At 49.2% G+C, this 19221-nt stretch overlaps 1 protein-coding gene across 5 annotated transcripts in view; it reads right to left on the bottom strand.

Moving 5' to 3' along the window:
- The window catches only part of PIKFYVE (phosphoinositide kinase, FYVE-type zinc finger containing), a 2266845-nt gene that overhangs the window by 1156882 nt on the left and 1090742 nt on the right, over window positions 1-19221 (bottom strand). For all 5 annotated transcript variants that reach the window (XM_078680343.1, XM_078680347.1, XM_078680342.1 and 2 more), the window contains one exon: window positions 15992-16170. In XM_078680343.1, the coding sequence (XP_078536469.1) occupies window positions 15992-16170 (179 nt within the window). The remainder of the gene's footprint in view (window positions 1-15991; window positions 16171-19221) is intronic.

Here is a 19221-nt window from a genome sequence, read left to right as displayed (position 1 = left end):
CAACCTGGCAGTTTAAAACTGCAGACACAGGCTCTGCAATGGCAGGCCTGAGAAATGTTTAAAGGGCTATTTAAGTGGATGACACAATCAGTGCTTCAAGGCCACTAGTAGTATTACATTTACAGGCCTTGGGCATATAAAGTTCACTTTACTAGGGACGTATACGTATATTAAATATGCAATTGTGGATAAAACAATGTTAGCATGTTTTAGGCAGAGAGCACATGCACTTTAGCACTAGTTCATATGCCTCAAATTACATGATGTGGTAAAGTGCAGACAGTCCTAAGGCTAACAAAAACCTCAGCAAAAAGGGGAGGAGGAAGGCAAAACATCTGGGGGTAACCCGGCAGAAAGGGCCATTTCCAACATCATCTGATGATATACATTTTGTCAGTTCATAGACCAGGGTGAGGCCTATTCTCAAGGTCTAACGCCTGTGCAAGCTCAATTTCTGGGTCCAGGTTGAATGCGTGACTGTGTAGGGTCTTAAACGCGAGACCAATCTGTTGGTTTGATTGGTTAGATTACCTATCAGAAGGATAGTTGCAAATAAGAAACTGTGTTCCTGGTGAATTGGGTAGTTCTTTTTTTAAATTGCATTTACCCTGGAAGACAAAAATAGTGATGTTTTGAACATAAGAATGACGTTAGTAACAGATTAGTAAGCGTTTGCAGACATTGAGAGCAAATACTTGCTCAGCAAATAGTTTACTTCTTCCTCATCACGGAGTTCCCTCTGCCAAAGTCGCTCAATCATTCAATGTCACTTAATGCAGACATGGCAATCAATTTATGTTTAGATTTAAGATCCAATATGGTCAGTATTCTCTACTGCCCAAGGAGATGCCATACAAATGTTGATTTTTTTGTTTGTTAGGCACAAAGCAGCACATTAACCTATTTATGTTTAACTCAACAGCAAGTTTGTCATACCTATTTGGGGCACCAAGTTGCAGAATAGTAAGCATCAGGAGGCGCCGTCAGTCACTATTGAGGCAGAACTTGCCAATACGCACTATAAAGTGCTGCCCTGACTCCCGCTGAGCAGGTCGCGCCCAAGGAAAGCCTAGGCCAAGGGTGGGCCTGTCCTGCGCCCATCAGAAACAGGAAAATGTGAGGCAGGGCCACCTCCCTTGGCTCACATTGCGGGTTGCACAGAAGGAGAAAGCTGACTACCATGAGTAACTTCTTACCCTTGCCATGGCGCTTTCTTTGGTCCCACTTGCTCGCTGACTATCGATATTGGCTATTTTAACAAACCACCAGATCTGTGACAGTTTATAGACTATTTTAACGTCTTCAGACTTTCGTGGGCTTGTTGTGGCTTAGTGTTTTTGACACAGCAGGGTCTATTTTTTCTACAGGGGCGGGGATTTCAGTGGGTGTAGCCCTGTTAGTTTTGCTTTGGGAGGAGGGCTAAATGGTACTCAAGGGCTCCACAAGTTCCACAATCATGGTGGAGAAGAAAGGGTCTTCCACTAAATGCCCGCCCCCCGTTTTCTGCCCCTCGAGTCATTAAGGGTTTCCTTAATCAGACGTTGGGGGTAGTTTCCAAGAAAACTGAATTGGCTGAAAGAAGGTTTTTCGTGAATAGAGACAGCTTCCCCCCACCTATTACTGGGTCTCATGCGTGCTGAGGAACAAGTGGATCACCTCAGGGTTCAGGCACCCAGTATTTCCAGGGGGTGGACATGTTGGGCAACTGCCTTTCTTGTAACCTCACAAAGGCGGTCAGTCCTAGACTCAGGTTAATGTGGCTTCTCAACTCAATACCAACCCAACTTGTGAAGAAGGTTGTTCTATCGCCAGTAGAGACTTTCAAATGAAGTTAATGACACTATTAAATCAAGAGTTGAAGCCAAATATAAGGGAGTTTGTGACACTATTAAATACAAATTTTAATCCAACCCTGACAAGTCTCTCCCTGTGGAACACCAAGAGCAGGGTTCTGAATATGAACAGGGGCCTACTGAATCAAGTTGCCTTGTAATAGACCCCACCCCAAAAATGTCCGTGTTGCTGGCCTTCCCCTAGTTGCTCCAGTATCAGAGAGCATGACAAAGGTGCAGGTAGTAGTGGCCCATCTCCCTCCCTGCCCTGCAAACAACAAGGGGGAAGGTTTACGGACTTTGGCTCCTATGAACCATTGAGTTGTGCTTAACCTGCTACCTGAAGCGACCATTTATGTCATTGTGTTATGTAATGTCCATCCCCCATTCCAACACTTTTAATGAATCATTTCATGAGCTTAAAAACACGGTGGTGCATTGATTCAATTCACACTCCGATAGTGATAGGAGGTTCATGGATTTTATCATTATGGCCGGTAGAGGGAGTTGGGTAGGCATGTACAGGAAACCTTGTAAAGGTAATTGTGTGGTAGTCAATTTTACTAACCCCCTATGTGGCAGAACTCCTCTTAGCCCTCGCTTCTGTTAGGTAATGTGACACAGCTGGGATAGTTGTATATGAAATTGACACTCTGCACTCCTTTCAGGAATCTATTTCACTTGAGTAAGTACTATGTTTGTATGGGTGCTGTCGCCTGACCTGACGGGCTCACGTCAGTAACAAAATGTGAACACAAACAGATACTGTTTGGAAGCGACGCACTATTCACATGCCCCCTCGGGGTGCTCTATATACCGTGGTAATACATATTTTCTTAAAGGTTTAAAAACATTTCTCAAAACAACCCTATGTCAGGTTCATTCAACAAAAAATGATGCAACAGAAAGGTATCGACACATCAAATGAAGAACATTGAATATTTAATTGAGATTTTCTTTTTTTCTTTTCCTTATATTCTTCAGTCAGATGATACATTACTTCATGTACATCCCATCCTCTGTTTCAGTTACTCCCAATGCATTTCGGTATGATTATACCTTCGTCAGGGGAATACTGTAATTGAAATGAATACAATGGCAATAATCAGACTTTGAACTTGGGGAGCCCCAACCTCCACCCTGTGTACATTTTGACTATAGTGCAAGTTTGTCAAAACTAGTACCAGCTTAGCTCAACCCTCACCTACGTGCAAAACAAAAAAGTGCCAACACCACAATCATTGTATGGTCATGCACAGTGTAATCTCCTGTACACATGTACCTGAATCTGCTCACTGAACGACTTGTCCTCTCTAAAAGGTGATCGTCCTGGATAAATAAAGTACACAAAATGACTGCCTGTCCAAACCACTTGTGTTTCCCGCAGATAGCGATAAAGTGGATCAGGGTTACATTGCAGTATTCAAGAGGACACGCAGTGACTAAGGTAGGCGGCGGTGGGTCCCTATATTGTCATGTGCTGCGGTAGAACTTTTTCGACAGTGGTTTGGACAGGCAGTCATTTTGTGTACTTTATTTATCCAGGACGATCACCTTTTAGAGAGGACAAGTCGTTCAGTGAGCAGATTCAGGTACATGTGTACAGGAGATTACACTGTGCATGACCATACAATGATTGTGGTGTTGGCACTTTTTTGTTTTGCACGTAGGTGAGGGTTGAGCTAAGCTGGTACTAGTTTTGACAAACTTGCACTATAGTCAAAATGTACACAGGGTGGAGGTTGGGGCTCCCCAAGTTCAAAGTCTGATTAATGCCATTGTATTCATTTCAATTACAGTATTCCCCTGACGAAGGTATAATCATACCGAAATGCATTGGGAGTAACTGAAACAGAGGATGGGATGTACATGAAGTAATGTATCATCTGACTGAAGAATATAAGGAAAAGAAAAAAAGAAAATCTCAATTAAATATTCAATGTTCTTCATTTGATGTGTCGATACCTTTCTGTTGCATCATTTTTTGTTGAATGAACCTGACATAGGGTTGTTTTGAGAAATGTTTTTAAACCTTTAAGAAAATATGTATTACCACGGTATATAGAGCACCCCGAGGGGGCATGTGAATAGTGCGTCGCTTCCAAACAGTATCTGTTTGTGTTCACAGCTGGGATAGTTGCCATTCCTTCAGAGTTTTTTCTATAGGAGGGTGAGAACAGCTTGAACCTTACGACCTCAGGGTCCTATGAGGCTGACACCCCCACTCAGTGAGCGCTAGGCACCTAGGCCGCCTACCCCCCAGCCTTTCAATAGTTTCCTCCCTTTGAGTAGTTTGGAGTCAAGTGATTGACTGCCAGTTGCCTGTGGCCCACCCTGCTTCTGTGGTTGCCCCTCCCCAATCCTCCAAAGGTTAAACCCTCCTGTTGTAGGGCATTGCGGGTCTCTCCACCAAGTTCATTGATCCTTAATGGTTGCCATTTATTACACCTTTTCATATATGTTGCCTCCAAAAAACATGGGAAGTTAATAGCTTTTTCATGGAGGGCTATACCGCCTATTTTGAACCAGCTCTGTCTTCCGTGGCGGGAAGGGCCAAGGGGGGTTTGATCATTGTTCATTGCAGTGGAACTAAGTGGTCTTATGTGTGATCCTTATTGGCAGGCTCAGACTATGCAGGGGTTGCGATTGTCACTGCCAGGTTTCCTCCAGAAAATGCTAATCAAGTTCTATAATGCTAAAGCGGGTAGTGACAAGGACTGTTGTGCCCCTTGCCTTGACCGGACCCTGAGGTTGCTGTCTTAGAAGGGTTCTGGGCACGACCAAATCGTGATTGTGGGGGATTTCAATTGTCATGTATGTGACTCACCACAGGAACCTGATGTTTCGAATAATAGATGACGGCTCAAGGAGGGGTTATATTTTGTACTTTTGACAGAAGGCCAGGAGCTCAGTGAGATTTTAGAATCTTACAATTTTGTTTTTGCTCTGGAGAAATTGGTGTACTCCCCTGATCCCATAATTTGTCCAACTTCAAAGGAAGGGAACGCAGGTCATTTATTGATTCTATATTTGCCTCTGCCCCGTTATACTTGTTGATTTCCCATTTCAATATCACATTTAGTCATTTTAGTGACCACACCACCATATCCTTAACCTTGGATGTTCCCATGCCCCCTCAGTTACAGCAGAGCGGGCTTCTTACGAGGCTCTTCAAGGTTGATCGGGAAAGAAGACTAAAATGGTCCCAGGTGGACCCCTAGTTCCTCTCTTTTCACAAATAATATGAGTGAGTTCGGAACTTGTTTGGACATAGAAGCAGGGCACGAGGAGGATTTGGATGACTTTGAAGGGAATGCCTCAAATGTTCTTAAATTAATGTCCACATCTGCCCCAGGCAGACTGGGCTTAAAAATCTTAAATGATTTGATAGGTACTGCTCGAGAATGTGAACTAAAGTTGAATTGGTTGATCCTTGCGGACTGCCTGGCTCTTAATCGGGCAAGCCAAGGTTCGCCTGCAGCAAATTACGTTTTTATTGGCCAGGTTTAGGTTCAACCAACGTTATTATCTTTTGGCATCCGTGTGTGGCTGAGCACGTTCCGATGCAAGGCTGCCCTATGGCTGCGCCAATGAGTCTCTACAGGGCACTCTGCATTGTGTAATGTTTTACTCCAATTTGAGTATGCCCATGAAGCTGTTTTGAATGTCCATGTTAATGTTTTGACATTTTTCCCAAATGCCCCTTAAGGAATGAGGCGTTTTTCCTGTTTTATGCGAGCTGTCTAGGCATTTACGATATCGATTCTCGATTAAATGCTGAATTGACTCAGTGGAACAAGATATTCATGTTTTGTTGATAATGAACAAGTTACTTACCTTCAGTAACAATATATCTGTAAGAAACATTAGTAAGTTATAGATTTCTTGCCTTAGAAATACAGCCAGCGTCAGACTGGATCGGGAAAAATATTTTATCAGCAGTACATCTGCGCGTCGGAAGGTGGTGTCGGTTGGCTCCCTGTCAGTCATTGTCACCGGAATGACGTTGTGGTAGCTACTTAGACGCCACTCTCGCGTGCGGACGTCAGTTATGTACACGACATTCCGCGCCAGAAACGCACAGCCATGCAAGACACTGACCACTGGTGCACACAACCAGGGCCCTGAAAGGATATCCTTAACCCTAGAAAACAGTTAGCAGAACGGGGAGGATGGGAGGGGCGGTAAGGAAATTATAACTAACTAATTTTTCTTACAGATATATCGTTACCGAAGGTAAGTAACTTGTTAATCAGAAAGAAACACGTTTGTTATAGATTCCTTACCTTAGAATAGATACCCCAGCAATACCAACCCCGGTGGTGGATCTGCAAACCAAGATCACACCAGAAAGTCCTGGAGAACAGAACGGCCAAAGAAGCCGTCTCTCCGAACTTGGCTGTCCAGACAGTAGTGTTTCGAAAATGTGTGCAGTGATGGAATGGGCGCATAGCCCCACTGGAGGCTCCTTTTTAGCCAGAGAATAACATGTTTTAATACACAAAATGACCCATCGAGAAATGGTTCGCTTGTGTACAGCCCGACCTTTCTTGACGCCCATGTAGCCAAAACAGAGTTGGTCATCCACCTGGAACTGTTTTGTGCGATCCAGATAGAAAGAAAGCGCATGTTTTGGGTCCAGACGGTGGAGCCTCTCTTACTCTTTCGAAGGATGCAGAGGCGGAAAGAAGGTGACCAAAGTGATGGTCTGTCCGATGTGAAAGGCAGTGACAATCTTAGGAAGGAAGGATGGACAGGTCCTGAGAACCACCTTGTCCGGATGGACAGACAGGAAAGGTGGTTTGGAGGTTTGGCAGTAGTGATGGCCACCAGTAATGCAGTCTTAAGAGTCTCAAAGGACAGTTGTGAAGAGGCGCAAAGGGAGTGCACATTAAATAGGTAAAATGACAATCAAGTCCCACTGAGGCATACGAAGGGAATAGGAGGAAAGAGATGAGGTATGCCTATCAAGAAACGATTAACAACCGGGGACTTGAAAAGAGAAGGCTCATTGGGAAGCCAAAGGAAGGCAGGAATGGCAGAAAGATAGCCATTGACAGTGCCCAGAGCAGAGCCCTGATGGGCTAAAGAAAGGAACAAGAGTACTTCAGAAAGAGGGGCAGAAAGGGGATCCACAGCCTTTGCTGTGCAACATGCCACAAACTTGTTCCACCGGCAGGTGTATACCGTCTTAGTGGAGGGACGCCTGGCTGCCAAGATTACATCGCAAACTTCGGGAGGCAGGTTGAAAGAGGTCCACTGCCGCCCCTCAATCTCCACGCAAGAAGGTGGAGGCTTGACAGGTTCGGGTGGAGGACCGTCCCATGCTGCAACGACAGAAGATCCTCCCGAAGAGGCAGTCTGATCGGAGGATCTATGGCCATGTTGAGCAGATCAGGATACACAACTCTTCCTGGCAAATCCAGAGCCACAAGAATGACATGGGCCCGGTCGGCCCTGATCTTCTTCAGGACTCTGGGCAGAAGTGGTATAGACGGAAAGGTGTAGAACATCACTCGCGACACCACTCGCGACGAAAAGCGTTGCCTAGAAAATTCTAACATGTAGAATTGCTGACATTGCGCGTTCTCTTCGGTGGCGAATTGAACGAAGGCTCTCCCCACTGTTGAAAGAGACCATGCAACACCTCCAAATGAAGATGCCATTTTTGATCCATCATGCACTTGCGGCTGAGTTTGTCCGCCCTGGTATTCAGGGAACCTGCCAGGTGTTGAACCACCAGGGATATGCCCTGATGAACAAGTTACTTACCTTCGGTAATGATATATCTGTAAGAAACATTAGTAGTGATAGATTCCTTACCTTAAAATTACCCCCAGACATCAGACTGGATCTGGAAACTTTTCGTCAGCAGTCCCCCTGCGCGTCGGTGCGCGGCATCGCGCGGCATGTTTCATTGGCATCATTGGCGCCGAGATGACATGGCTGGAGCTACTTAGACGTGCCCACGCACGCTGACGTCAGTTCTGTACACTACTTTCCGTGCCAGGAACGCAGAGCCATGCTAGAAACTGACCACTGGTGCCATGAAACTAAGGCCCTGAAAGGGATGACCTTAACCCTAGACATTTGTTTGCAAAATGGGAAGGATGGGAGGGGCGGTAAGGAATCTATCACTACTAATGTTTCTTACAGATATATCGTTACTGAAGGTAACTTGTGCATCTGAAAGAAACACATAGTGATAGATTCCTTACCTTAGAATAGATACCCCAGCAATACGAACCCTGGTGGTGGGACTGCGAACCAAGATCACACCAGAAGTCCTCGAGAACAGAACGGCCAAAGAAGCCGTCCCTCCAGACTTGGCTGTCCAGGCAGTAATGCTTGGTAGATGTGTGCAGCGTGGCCCACGTAGCCTCCTGACAGACGTCATGCAAGGGAACTCCCCGTCCCAAAGCAGTAGCGGCTGCCGCCTCCCTGGTAGAATGGGCACGTAGCCCCACTGGAGGCTCCTTTTTAGCCAAAGAATAACAAGCCTAAATGCACAGAACGACCCACCGAGAGATTGTCCGCTTGTGCACGGCCCAACCTTTCTTGGCGACCATGTATCCAACAAAGAGCTGGTCATCCACCCGGAACTGTTGTGTGCAGTTGATGTAGAATGAGAGCGCACGTTTTGGATCCAGACAGTGGAGCCTCTTTTCCTCTTTTGAGGGATGTGGAGACGGAAAGAAGGTGGGCAAAGCGATGGTCTGCCAGATATGAAAGGCAGTGACAACCTTTGGCAGAAAAGATGGACAAGACATTAGAACAACTTTGTCCAGATAGACAGAGAAAAGGAGGTTTAGACGAAAGAGCCTGGAGCTCACTCACTCTTCTGGCAGAGGTGATAGCCACCAGGAAAGCGGTCTTTAAAGTAAGAAGACGAAAAGGACAGTTGTGAAGTGGCTCAAAGGGAGCACACACCAGATATGTCAGAACCAGGTTCAGGTCCCACTGAGGCATTATGAAAGGAACAGGAGGGAAAAGATGAGTAATGCCTTTTAAGAATCTATTTACAACAGGGTACTTGCAAAGGGAATGCTGATCTGGAAGCCGTAAAAAGGCTGAAATGGCCGAGAGATAGCCCTTGATAGCGCCTAGAGCAGAGCCCTGCTGGGCCAAAGAAAGGAGAACTAGAAGGACCACTGAAAGAGTGGCAGAAAGGGGATCCACAGCTTTTGCTGTGCACCATGCCACAAATTTATTTATCACAAACTTCGGGAGGCAGGTCAAAAGACGTCAACTGTCGCCGCTCAAACTCCAAGCAAGGAGGTGGAGGCTGGACAGGTTCGGGTTAAGGACCGTTCCCTGCTGCTGCGACAAAAGATCCTCCTGAAGAGGCAGTCGGGTCAGGTGATCGATAGCCATACTGAGTAGCTCAGGATACTATACTCTTCGAGCCCGGTCCAGAGCCACAAGAATGACCTGGGCCCGGTCGCGCTTGATCTTCTTTAGCACTCTGGGTAGAAGTGGTATAGGCTTGAAGGCGTATAGTAGACCGCAACTCCACTCGCAACGAAAAGCGTCACCTAGCGAGTGGCACCTTGGAAATTCCAACATGCAGAACTGATGACATTGCGCATTCTCTTCGGTGGCGAACAGATCTAACCAAGGCTCTCGCCACTGCCGAAAGAGACTGTGTGCCACGTCAGAGTTCAGACTGCATTCGTGATCTATCATGCACCGGCGGGTGAGTTCGCCCGCCCTGGCGTTCAGAGAATGCCCTAATATTCCAGCCATGGCCAGAGGCGCAGAGCCTCCTGACAGGGTCCACGACTCTACCCCGCCCTGTTTGTTGCAGTACCACATGATGGTGGTGTTGTCTGTAAGCACCTGCACTACTCTCCCCTTGACAGAGGTAAGGAATGCCTTCAGTGCAAGTCGGATCACTCGAAGCTCCAGAAGGTTGATATGGAGCCGGGACTCCGCCGGAAACCAGAGTCCTCTGACCTCTGCCTCTCCCTTGTGGCCACCCAATGCGAGAAGGGACGTGTTCCGGTTGGGGAAGGGAGAGGGATCTGCCATTGACCCAATCGCTATTCTTGAGCCACCACTGTAATTGTCGTGCAGTGCCCTCCGAGATCTGGACGTGATCGGACAGCTTGCCCTGATGCTGTGCCCACTGGAACTTCAGGTCCCACTCCAGAGGACGCATATGCCACCTGGCATGATCCACAAGCAGGATGCAGGAGGCCATCAGGCCCAAACAGAGGCTGAAAGATCAGAATCATAGCCTGAATATCCCGGACTCGCTGCTCGGGAGGATAAATCCAAAACTGTGCAGAGTCTAGAACCGCTCCGATGAAGAGGAGCTGCTGTGAGGATATAAGGTGGGACTTCGGCACATTGATGGATAACACCAGCGAATGCAGGAGATCGGACGTAGTCTATAGGTGGGAGACGACGGCCTGGGGCGAGCCCGCATTCAACAACCAGTCATTGATATAGGGGAAGACTAGAACCCCTGATCTGCGCAGATGAGCTTCGAACACCGCCATAAGTTTTGTGAACACCCGAGGGGCGTTGGTAAGGCTGAAGGGGAGCATGGTAAACAAAGTGCTTGTGGCCTACCGTGAACCGCAGGTAATGCCGGCAGGACGGGGATGTGAAAATATGAGTCCTGTAAGTCCAACGCTACCATCCCGTCTCCAGGGTCGAGGGCAGATAAGACCTGAGCTAGCGTCAACACCTTGAATTGACATTCAGGAGGTCCAAGGTAGGACGCAGACCCTTGTCCTTCTTGGGGACCAGAAAGTAGTGGAAATAACAACCACAACCTACTTCTGGCCCAGGAATGCGCTTGATGAACCCCTTGGCCAAGAGGGCTGTGACTTCCGACATGTGATGGTACTGAGGTGGCATGGCTGGAGGGGTAGTCTCGAAGGGGAAGGAGTAGCCCCTTCGGACAATTTGTAGCACCCACTTGTCCGAGGTGATGTTGCGCCAGTGGTGGAGATGATGGCGAATTCTGCCGCCCACTGGCGTTTGATGGGCCTGAAAGTTCGGACTAGGAAGGCTTTGCAGTGGATGTTGCGGGGCGGAGGTGGACTGACCCGCCCGCTAGCCCCAGAACCACTTCGGCGATTCCCATGTCCACGGCCGCACAGAGGATGTTGCAGCGCAGGCCGGTGGCTCTGGAACAAACATTTTGGGGCACCCCTTCCGTGGCCACAAAAGGAGTGAAAAGCAGAAGGCGGAGGAGGGTGAGTGCCTGACAGGCCCTAGGACTTGGCCGTAGCCCTTGAGCCCTTAAACCGCTCTAACGCACTATCTGCTTTATTGCCAAAAAGGCTTTATTGCCAAAAAGGCGAATGCCATCAAACGGCATGTCCATCAGAGTGTTCTGGACATCCCCTGAGAAGCAAGTTGTCCTCAGCCAGGCGTGGCGCCGAAGCGGCACCGTTGTGGAAATCGCCCTGCCCAGCGAGTCGGCGGTGTCAAGCCCACAACTTATGGTGAACTTAGCTGCGTCTCTCCCAGCTGCTATTGCTTCGGACAGTTGAGCAGCACCTGCGCAACCGTATCCCACACAGAGTGGGAATAATGGCCCAGGAGGCATGCAGTGTTCACCGAGCGCAGCCCTAAGCTGGCGGATGAAAACCGCTTCTTGACAAACTGCTCCAGCTTCTTGGATTCCATATGCGGAAGTGCATAAGGGAACTCGCTCTGGGAAGCAGAGGCTTGGACAACAGAGCTCTCAGGAGTGGGGTGTTGGGAGAGAAAGAGAGGGTCGCCCGGAGCCGGGCGATGGCGTTGGGCCACGTTTCTGTCCACAGGAGCCCCTATGTTGGGCCTGGACCAGGTGCCCAAAAGAACGTCCAAAAGTGCGTCATTAAAAGGCAGCAAGGACTCCGAAGAGGTCGCCGCCGGCTGAAGCACTTCTGTCAGGGGGTTAGACCTGACGGCCACTGTAGGGACTTCGAGGTGGAGGGCCTCGGCTGCCCTATGCAACACAACTGTGTAACTGGCTCCCTGCTCCGTAGCCACGGTAGGAGGAGACAGCATGCCAAGGTCAGGAGAGGTGTCGAGACCACTGGCAACCCCAAATCCTCTGCCCAGTCCAGGTCATACTCACACTGTTGCGAGAGAGGGTTCTCAGACCCTCCCAGTCCCCCCCTTCCTCCGAAGTCTGTGAAACAGGCTGAAAATAAGGAGGACGGACATAGGGGTAAAAAGGCTCCATCAGTGTCCCGTTCGGGGCTGAAACGGGGGCCGACGTCAGCAGTGGCACCGGACGACCTCCGAGGTGGTACCGGAGGAGGGGTCGACACTGGTGGAGGTGTTATGAGGTCAACTGGTGTCGCCTGGGATCCGAGCCAGGATCCAGGGGGATCCTGCGGCGCCCGGGCCAGAGCCGCCCGCGATGGTAAGGCAGGACCCCCAGACAGGCCCACGGGCGGGGCCGGACTGCACAAAAAGTCGGGCCATGGCAGCAAGAAACTCTTGCACCTGAGCAGGCGTCGCTGACGCACCCGGGAAGGGCGGGTAGGCCGGCGGCGTTGTCTAATGCTCCACCAGAGCCACAGGGGTGGCACCACCTGCACTCTCCGCCGCGACGGGAGGACGAAGAGCGACAAAACTTCTTCGACTTCTTCTTGGAATGCTTCGACTTACCAGACCCCAAGTGCGAAGACTTAGATCCAGAGGAACGATGGTGACGGGTCCGCGACCAGTCCCTCAACCTCCCACGGGACCGGAACCTTGAGCGGCGTGGAGCCGACTGCCGGACATCCAACAACTTTCAGGACCATTCCTGCAAAGTCTTCAACACCATGACCCGGCAGTCGGGGTACGACTTAGAGTCATGATTGCGCCCAAGGCAGTAGAGACACACACGGTGTGGGTCCGTCACCGACATTATGCGGTGACAGTCCCCACAGTTCTTAAAGCCGGGCATCCCTACGACACCAGGAGTCGATCAACTCAAAAGAATTGAGACAAAAGGCCTCAAAAGTGACTGAGAGTACTTGCTCTTCCCGGATCTGCGCTTGCTGGCCCTGAAAAAGAAAGAACTGACATCAGCGTGCGTGGGCACGTCTAAGAAGCTCCAGCGAAGTCATCTTGGCGACGACGCCAACGACACACGCGAAGCCGCGCGGCGATGCCTACTGACGCGCAGGGGTACTGCTGACGAAAAATTTCCGGATCCATTCTAAGGTAAGGAATATATCACTATGTGTTTCTTTCAGATGTTCCAGCCATGTCCAGAGGCGGAGAGCCTCCTGACATAGGGTGCACAATCCCACCCGCCCTGTTTGTTGCAGTACCACATGGCGGTAGTGTTGTCCGTGAACACCTGCACTACTCTTCATCGGACAGAGGGAAGGAATGCCTTGAGTGAAAGACGAATTGCCCAAAGCTCCAGAAGGTTGATATGGAGCCAGTACTCTCCCATGTGGCCGCCCCATCCCAGAAGGGATGTGTCCGTCATTACCGTGTGCTCTGGTTGGGGAAGGGAGAGGGATCTGCCGTTGACCTAATCCTGGTTCGTGAGCCACCACTGCAGTTGTGGAGCAGTGCCCTCCGAGATCTGGACGCAATCGGACATATTCACCTGATGCTGCGCCCGCTGGAACTTCAGATCCCACTGTAGAGCCCGCATATGCCACCTGGCATGATCGACCAGCAGGATGCAGGAGGACCAGCAACCTCAGGGTTATCCAGACCAAAACCCGGAATAGAGGCTGAAAGAGTGGAAACATAGCCCGAATATCCAGGACTCGCTGTTCGGGAGGAAAAACCCCAAACCGTGTCGTGTCCAGAACCGCTCCGATGCAAAGGAGCTTCTGAGAGGGAATCAGGTGTAACGTTGGCACATTGATGAGGAACCCCAGCGAAAGCAGGAGGTCGGCTGGAGTCTGGAGGTGGGAGACGACTGCCTGGGGCGAGCCCGCCTTCAACAGCCAGTGGTGGAGATAGGGGAAGACTGGAACCCCTGATCTGCGCAGATGAGCTGCGACCACCGCCATCACTTTCGTGAACACCTGAGGGGTGCTTGTAAGGCCAAAGGGGAGCACGGTAAACTGAAAATGCTAGTGGCCTACCGTGAAGCGCAAGATGGTCCACCTTCTTGGATTACCTTTACGGTTGGTAGGTAGGGAATGCACTCTTGGAACTGGAGGCTTCGACCACCAAGCTCTCTGGGGTGGGGTGTTGGGAGAGGAAAGTGGGGTCGTCCGGAGCCGGGAGGTGGTATTGGGCAATCATCCCCCGTGTAGGACCTGGACCACGTGCCCAAAAGGACGTTGGTAATGGCCTTATTAAACAGCAGCAGGGGCTGCGACAAGCCCGCTGTCAGCTGAAGCACCTTTGTCAGGTTAGTCCTGACCGCCACTGTAGGGAGCTCGAGGTTGAGGGCCTCAGCCGCCCTACGCAACATCACTGTGTATGACGATCACTCCTCCATAGCCAAGGTAGGAGGAGACAACATGCCACGGTCAGGGGATGTGTCAAGACCACTGGCATCTCCCAGTGCCTCTCTCTCAGTCCTGCTCGGATCCCACCTGATCAGTTAAAGGGTTACCTGACCCCTCTCAGTCCTCCTCCTCATCCTCAGGTTGCCAATCTGGCCGAAAAGGGACCCCGGGAGTGAACAGGGACACAAAAACCCTACTCATCACCGGATCGAAGTCCGGGTCCACATCGGGATGGAGGCCGGGTCGAAGCCGGCCAGGGACACGACCGGCGTCAGTTGCGGCTACGGTGCCGGAAGGAAGCGGCGCCGGTGGAGGACTAATAAGGTCCACCAGTGCTGATCCGGATCCAGGCCTGGATCCAAGGGGAGCCTGCGGTGCCGTGGCCGGAGCCAACGGCAGAGAAGGCCTAGACCTCCCTCCAACCGAGTCCGGAGGCCCAAAGGCGCACCAGCGGGTTCGGGCAGGCCAAAGATGACATGCATCACCTCGTAAAACTTACGAAATTGGGCGGAAGTTACTACGGGTCCAGGAAAGGGAGGGAAGCCCGGAGTCAACTCGTCGGGCTCCGCACGCGGAGCTGCGGGAGGGGCACTGCCCACATCCCTCGTCACATCTGCCGACCGACAGGGAGAAGTCGAAGAGCGACGATGCTTCATCGACTTCTTTTTGTGCTTAGACTTACCTGACCCGAGTGCGAAGACTTCTATGACTTGGACAAGTGGTTAACGCTCCGCGACTGGTCCTTCGAACTCCTTCGCGACCAGGACCTTGAACGGCGTGGACCCGACCGCCGGCGCCCAACCAGCTTTCAGGAGCGCTCCCGCAAAGTCTTCGGCACAATCAACCGGCAGTCAGAGCACGACTTGGGGTAGTGGTCGTGCACGAGGCAAAAAAGGCCCACGCGGTGCTGATTCGTAACCGACAAAAGTCGCTCAAAAAAGTCAGTGAAAAAATGACTGGAGGTACCGCTCTCTCTAGATCTGCGCTGGCTGGCGCGGAAAAAGAACTGACGTCAGTGCGCGAGGGAAGCGTACAAGTAGCTACCGCGACGTCATACCGGCGACCACAACGCCAATGACTGACGCATAGCCGACCGGCACCACCTTCCGACGCGTAGAGATACTGCTGGTGAAAAAACTTTCCGGATTCAGTCTGACGCCTGGGGGTAATTCCAAGGTAAGGAATTTATAACGAACGTGTTTCTTTCAGATATATTCTGTAATTTTTAGCAAATACTTGTATAATGATAATGCTTTCTGTATTCTTGTATGGTTTTATCATCCGAATAAAGATTTTGTGAATGAAATGAGATACCTGTCCTTCTGTCCTTTACCACCAGAGGACAGGTCTGAGATCCAATTAGTAAATAACAATTTTATGATCCTGGTTTTAACGTTCCCTTTTTCCTTGAAACATTAAGGGATAACTCACTAAGGTAGGGCATTCAGTCAGGTAGACTCCTTAGGTTGGCAAATGACCCTTATGGAATTTATCTACACAATCACTAGAAAAATACAATACAATCAACAGAACAGTGTGGAATATTTCAGACAATTTAAGTTAGTAATGCATTGCATGAGCCCCGACACAGTCCACAATTGTTTAAGTATTTAACTTGTAGATTCTACTCACGCCATCAAAAAACAATGCAATGGAATGTGATTCAGATTAAAATTAATATCATGGCATATTTCTTCTGATGGAATCATGCTCATCCCCATCACGTAAGAGGTTTACCTGAAAGAAGCCACCATTTGATTATAGGAGAAATATTGGTGGTAATCATGGTGGATGGAGTGTCCACAAGGATCGACATTGGCTCGTCTGGTGTACTGATGCCCATAGAACCGAAGTTCTAGATACTTTGCAAAAGACATAGACCAGGAGTCATTGGATAGAGGCACAACCGGTGTTATCTGAAATCAATAAGATGAATTTTTCTGCTCAACAAATTTTTAATGAGACATATACGAATGTACCAAAAAATAATTGTTATAGAAAATAATAGTTATTCAACAAAAAAGAGCTAATATTACTAAGACTACTACTGGTTACCATCAATTCCAAAGATGCTACATCAAGACACTGGATATACACACTACTAAACAGAATGTTTCTATGTCACTAGATTAGGTGCACAGATCCTCATATGTATACAAAGACAGGAACAATCTAACAGCATACTTTAATTCGCCTTACAGTGACGTTTTCCAGTTAGAAAAACAAACTGATCATAGTAACAATGTCTGTTCATTTACCATAGGGCACATCACTTGCACTTTAGCTTTCTATATTATAGGAAATATGATGTGCCTGGAGGACAGGAACTGGGAGCGAGGATGCTCTGGGGAATGGGGAGGGTGCCAGGGTTTCATTCATTCTCCCAAACAGCACACCCCTATAGCACGCATGAAGGATTAACTCAAATGTCTTGAGGATATGGCACCACTACACATTGCTGAGTCCAAACTGGTCTGGCGTGGTGAGCAAAAGTACGATGGATTAGATCCAGATCTTTGTGACTGGAAGTGAATGTTTACATTGTTCAGCATTCCGTCCATCATTTCTTCCATTTGTCTTTGTTGCCCTAAGCGGGAAGGGTATTAATTTATTTATTTTTTAAACTTGTAGGGCGCAACAGCTACCCAAAAAGGGTTTCCCGGCCCTAAGAGCACAGCATAAAGGATGGAATACGTTCAGCAGAGGTCGTTCAAGATTACTGGTCGAACAACCAAGTTTTTATTTCTTTTCTAAACCTGGAGTAACTCTCCTCCTTTCGTATAAGGGGTGGTAGTGTGTTCCAGATAGAAGGACCCTGGTGGGCTAAAGATCTCCCTCCCATCCTGGAGAGCTTGAATCTAGGCACACAGAAGTTTGCCGCTGATTGAGACCTTAGGTTTCTTTTAGGGAAGTAGGGGTGAACTAATGCCTGAAGGTATTTGGGTGCAATACCTGCTTTGATTTTAAACATATAGTTTAGGGTCTTAAATCTGATGCGGTTTTCCACCCTCAGCCAGTGGAGTTCACGCAGGTAGGGGGACACGCAGGTGTTTTTAGGTATATGACAAAGAAGTCGGGCAGCTGCGTTCTGTACAAGCTGCAGTCTCTTTGTAACTGTCTTGTTTGCACCTAGGTACAGGATGTTCCCGTAGTCAAGCCGAGATGTAACTAAGGCATTGACTACTGTTTTCTGTGTGGAAATAGGCAGCATCCAAAGGATCTTTTTGAGCCATTTTATGATTGTAAAACAGAGACCCACTACTTTGCTAACCTGTTGCTTCATGGACAATGAATTGTCCAGGATTACCCCCAAATTCCTTGCATGTGTAACTGGTGTAGGAAGATTACCCATCTGGGCAGGCCAGTGTGAAGTGCTCCAGAGATCTGGCTGCTTACCCAGGACGAGAATCTCCGTCTTGTCTCCATTTAGTTTCAACTGGTTTAATGTCATCCAGTTGAAGATATTCAGGAGACCATCTTTGAGAAGGGACGAAGATGATGATTGGGATTCTGACAGCGAAAAGACAATCTGTGAATCGTCTGCGTACGACGTCCCCAAACTACGGCCCGCGGGCCAAATCCGGCCCTCTAATGAAATCGAGTGGCCCTCCTGGTGCGTCCAGATTCACAGGGTTATTCAGTTATTCCTACGCTCTATACCTGATTTTGCCTCGGACACATGCGCAGATCGAAAGCGCAGATCGAAGCCTGCCTGTGACTTCACTTGACTGGACGGCGTACGCGCGCGTCTTATGTCACGCGTAGCTGTGCGTGGAGGGTGCGCGCGAAGAGTACGGTGTCGGGGACAGGTGAGGAGACCGGCGGCTCGGGAGCCTTGTGAGCCGGTGAGTGGGACCATGGATGGAGCGGGCAGCAGTGAACGAATGAGAATGAGAGGTCCATGGAGGCTGGGGGGGGTTTATATAGCGCGGCCTTTACCCGAAGCAGAGGTGTGATTAGCTGGGGGGGTGGGGGCACATGGAGACGTGTTTTATTAATGTGCATTTTTTATGTAGCGCGGCCTTTACCCGAAGCAAAGCTGTGATTAGCTGAGGGGGTGGGGGTCCATGGAGACTTGTTTTTATTAATGTGCGTTTTTTATGTAGCGCGGCCTTTACCCGAAGCAAAGGTGTTATTAGCTGGGGGGGGGGGGGGGGTCCATGGAGATTATTATTGTGCATTTTTTATTAAATATAGCGCTTTCAAAAGAGGAAGATGATTAAATCCAAACCTCATAAGCGTATTAATTTGGACCAATACTAAGAATTCAGACATAGATTTTAACAAAGGGTTCTCCGGTGTCGGCCTCCTATATTGAGTTTAACCGAGTATTGCCCCAACCAGACTTTTTCAAGGCAGTTGAAATCCTCACAGGGAAATGCTCACTGGCATTCACAAACGCTCCTCCTAGCTTTCAAGAAATGTATTTAGTCATCAATTACCGGTCTTTCAAAATCACCTTAAATTGAGGAAACAGAATGCTGGGTACAAAGCCTGGCCTTCTCGCAAGACTCTATGAGATCGGCCTACGGGGGACGGTGCTCAGCTGGTTTTCTTCCTTTCTAGCTGGCCGCCGGCAAACGGTCTGGGCCTCCCCAGATTCCGCCGTGATGCCGCCTTTGGGAGTCGGGGTTCCACAGGGCTCTATATTGAGCCCGACCCTCTTTAACATCTTTATGACCCCTTTGGCGGCGTTGGCGGAGTCATTTGGGGCCCAGATCGTATCCTACGCAGACGACACCCAGCTCCTCTTCTCTTGTAAGAGAGGAGAGGACTTTGATGGGGAAAGTATCCGGGATTGCCTTGGGGCTGTTTTTAAATGGTTCCAACTGAACAGCCTCAAGTGCAATTCCGATAAGTCCGAGGTACTCTTCTTTGGGTGCGATACGGAGCCAGACTGGCAGGCCTGGTGGCCCATTAATATGTTCCCTCCGTCTTGTTCTTCCCAAATTGCTAAGAACTTGGGG

The sequence above is a fragment of the Lissotriton helveticus genome, chromosome 3_1 (genome assembly GCF_964261635.1).
Source record: "Lissotriton helveticus chromosome 3_1, aLisHel1.1, whole genome shotgun sequence".
NCBI lineage: Eukaryota > Metazoa > Chordata > Amphibia > Caudata > Salamandridae > Lissotriton > Lissotriton helveticus.
The sequence above is the reverse complement of the archived record's forward strand: the minus strand, read 5'-3'. Positions and strand labels throughout refer to the sequence as shown.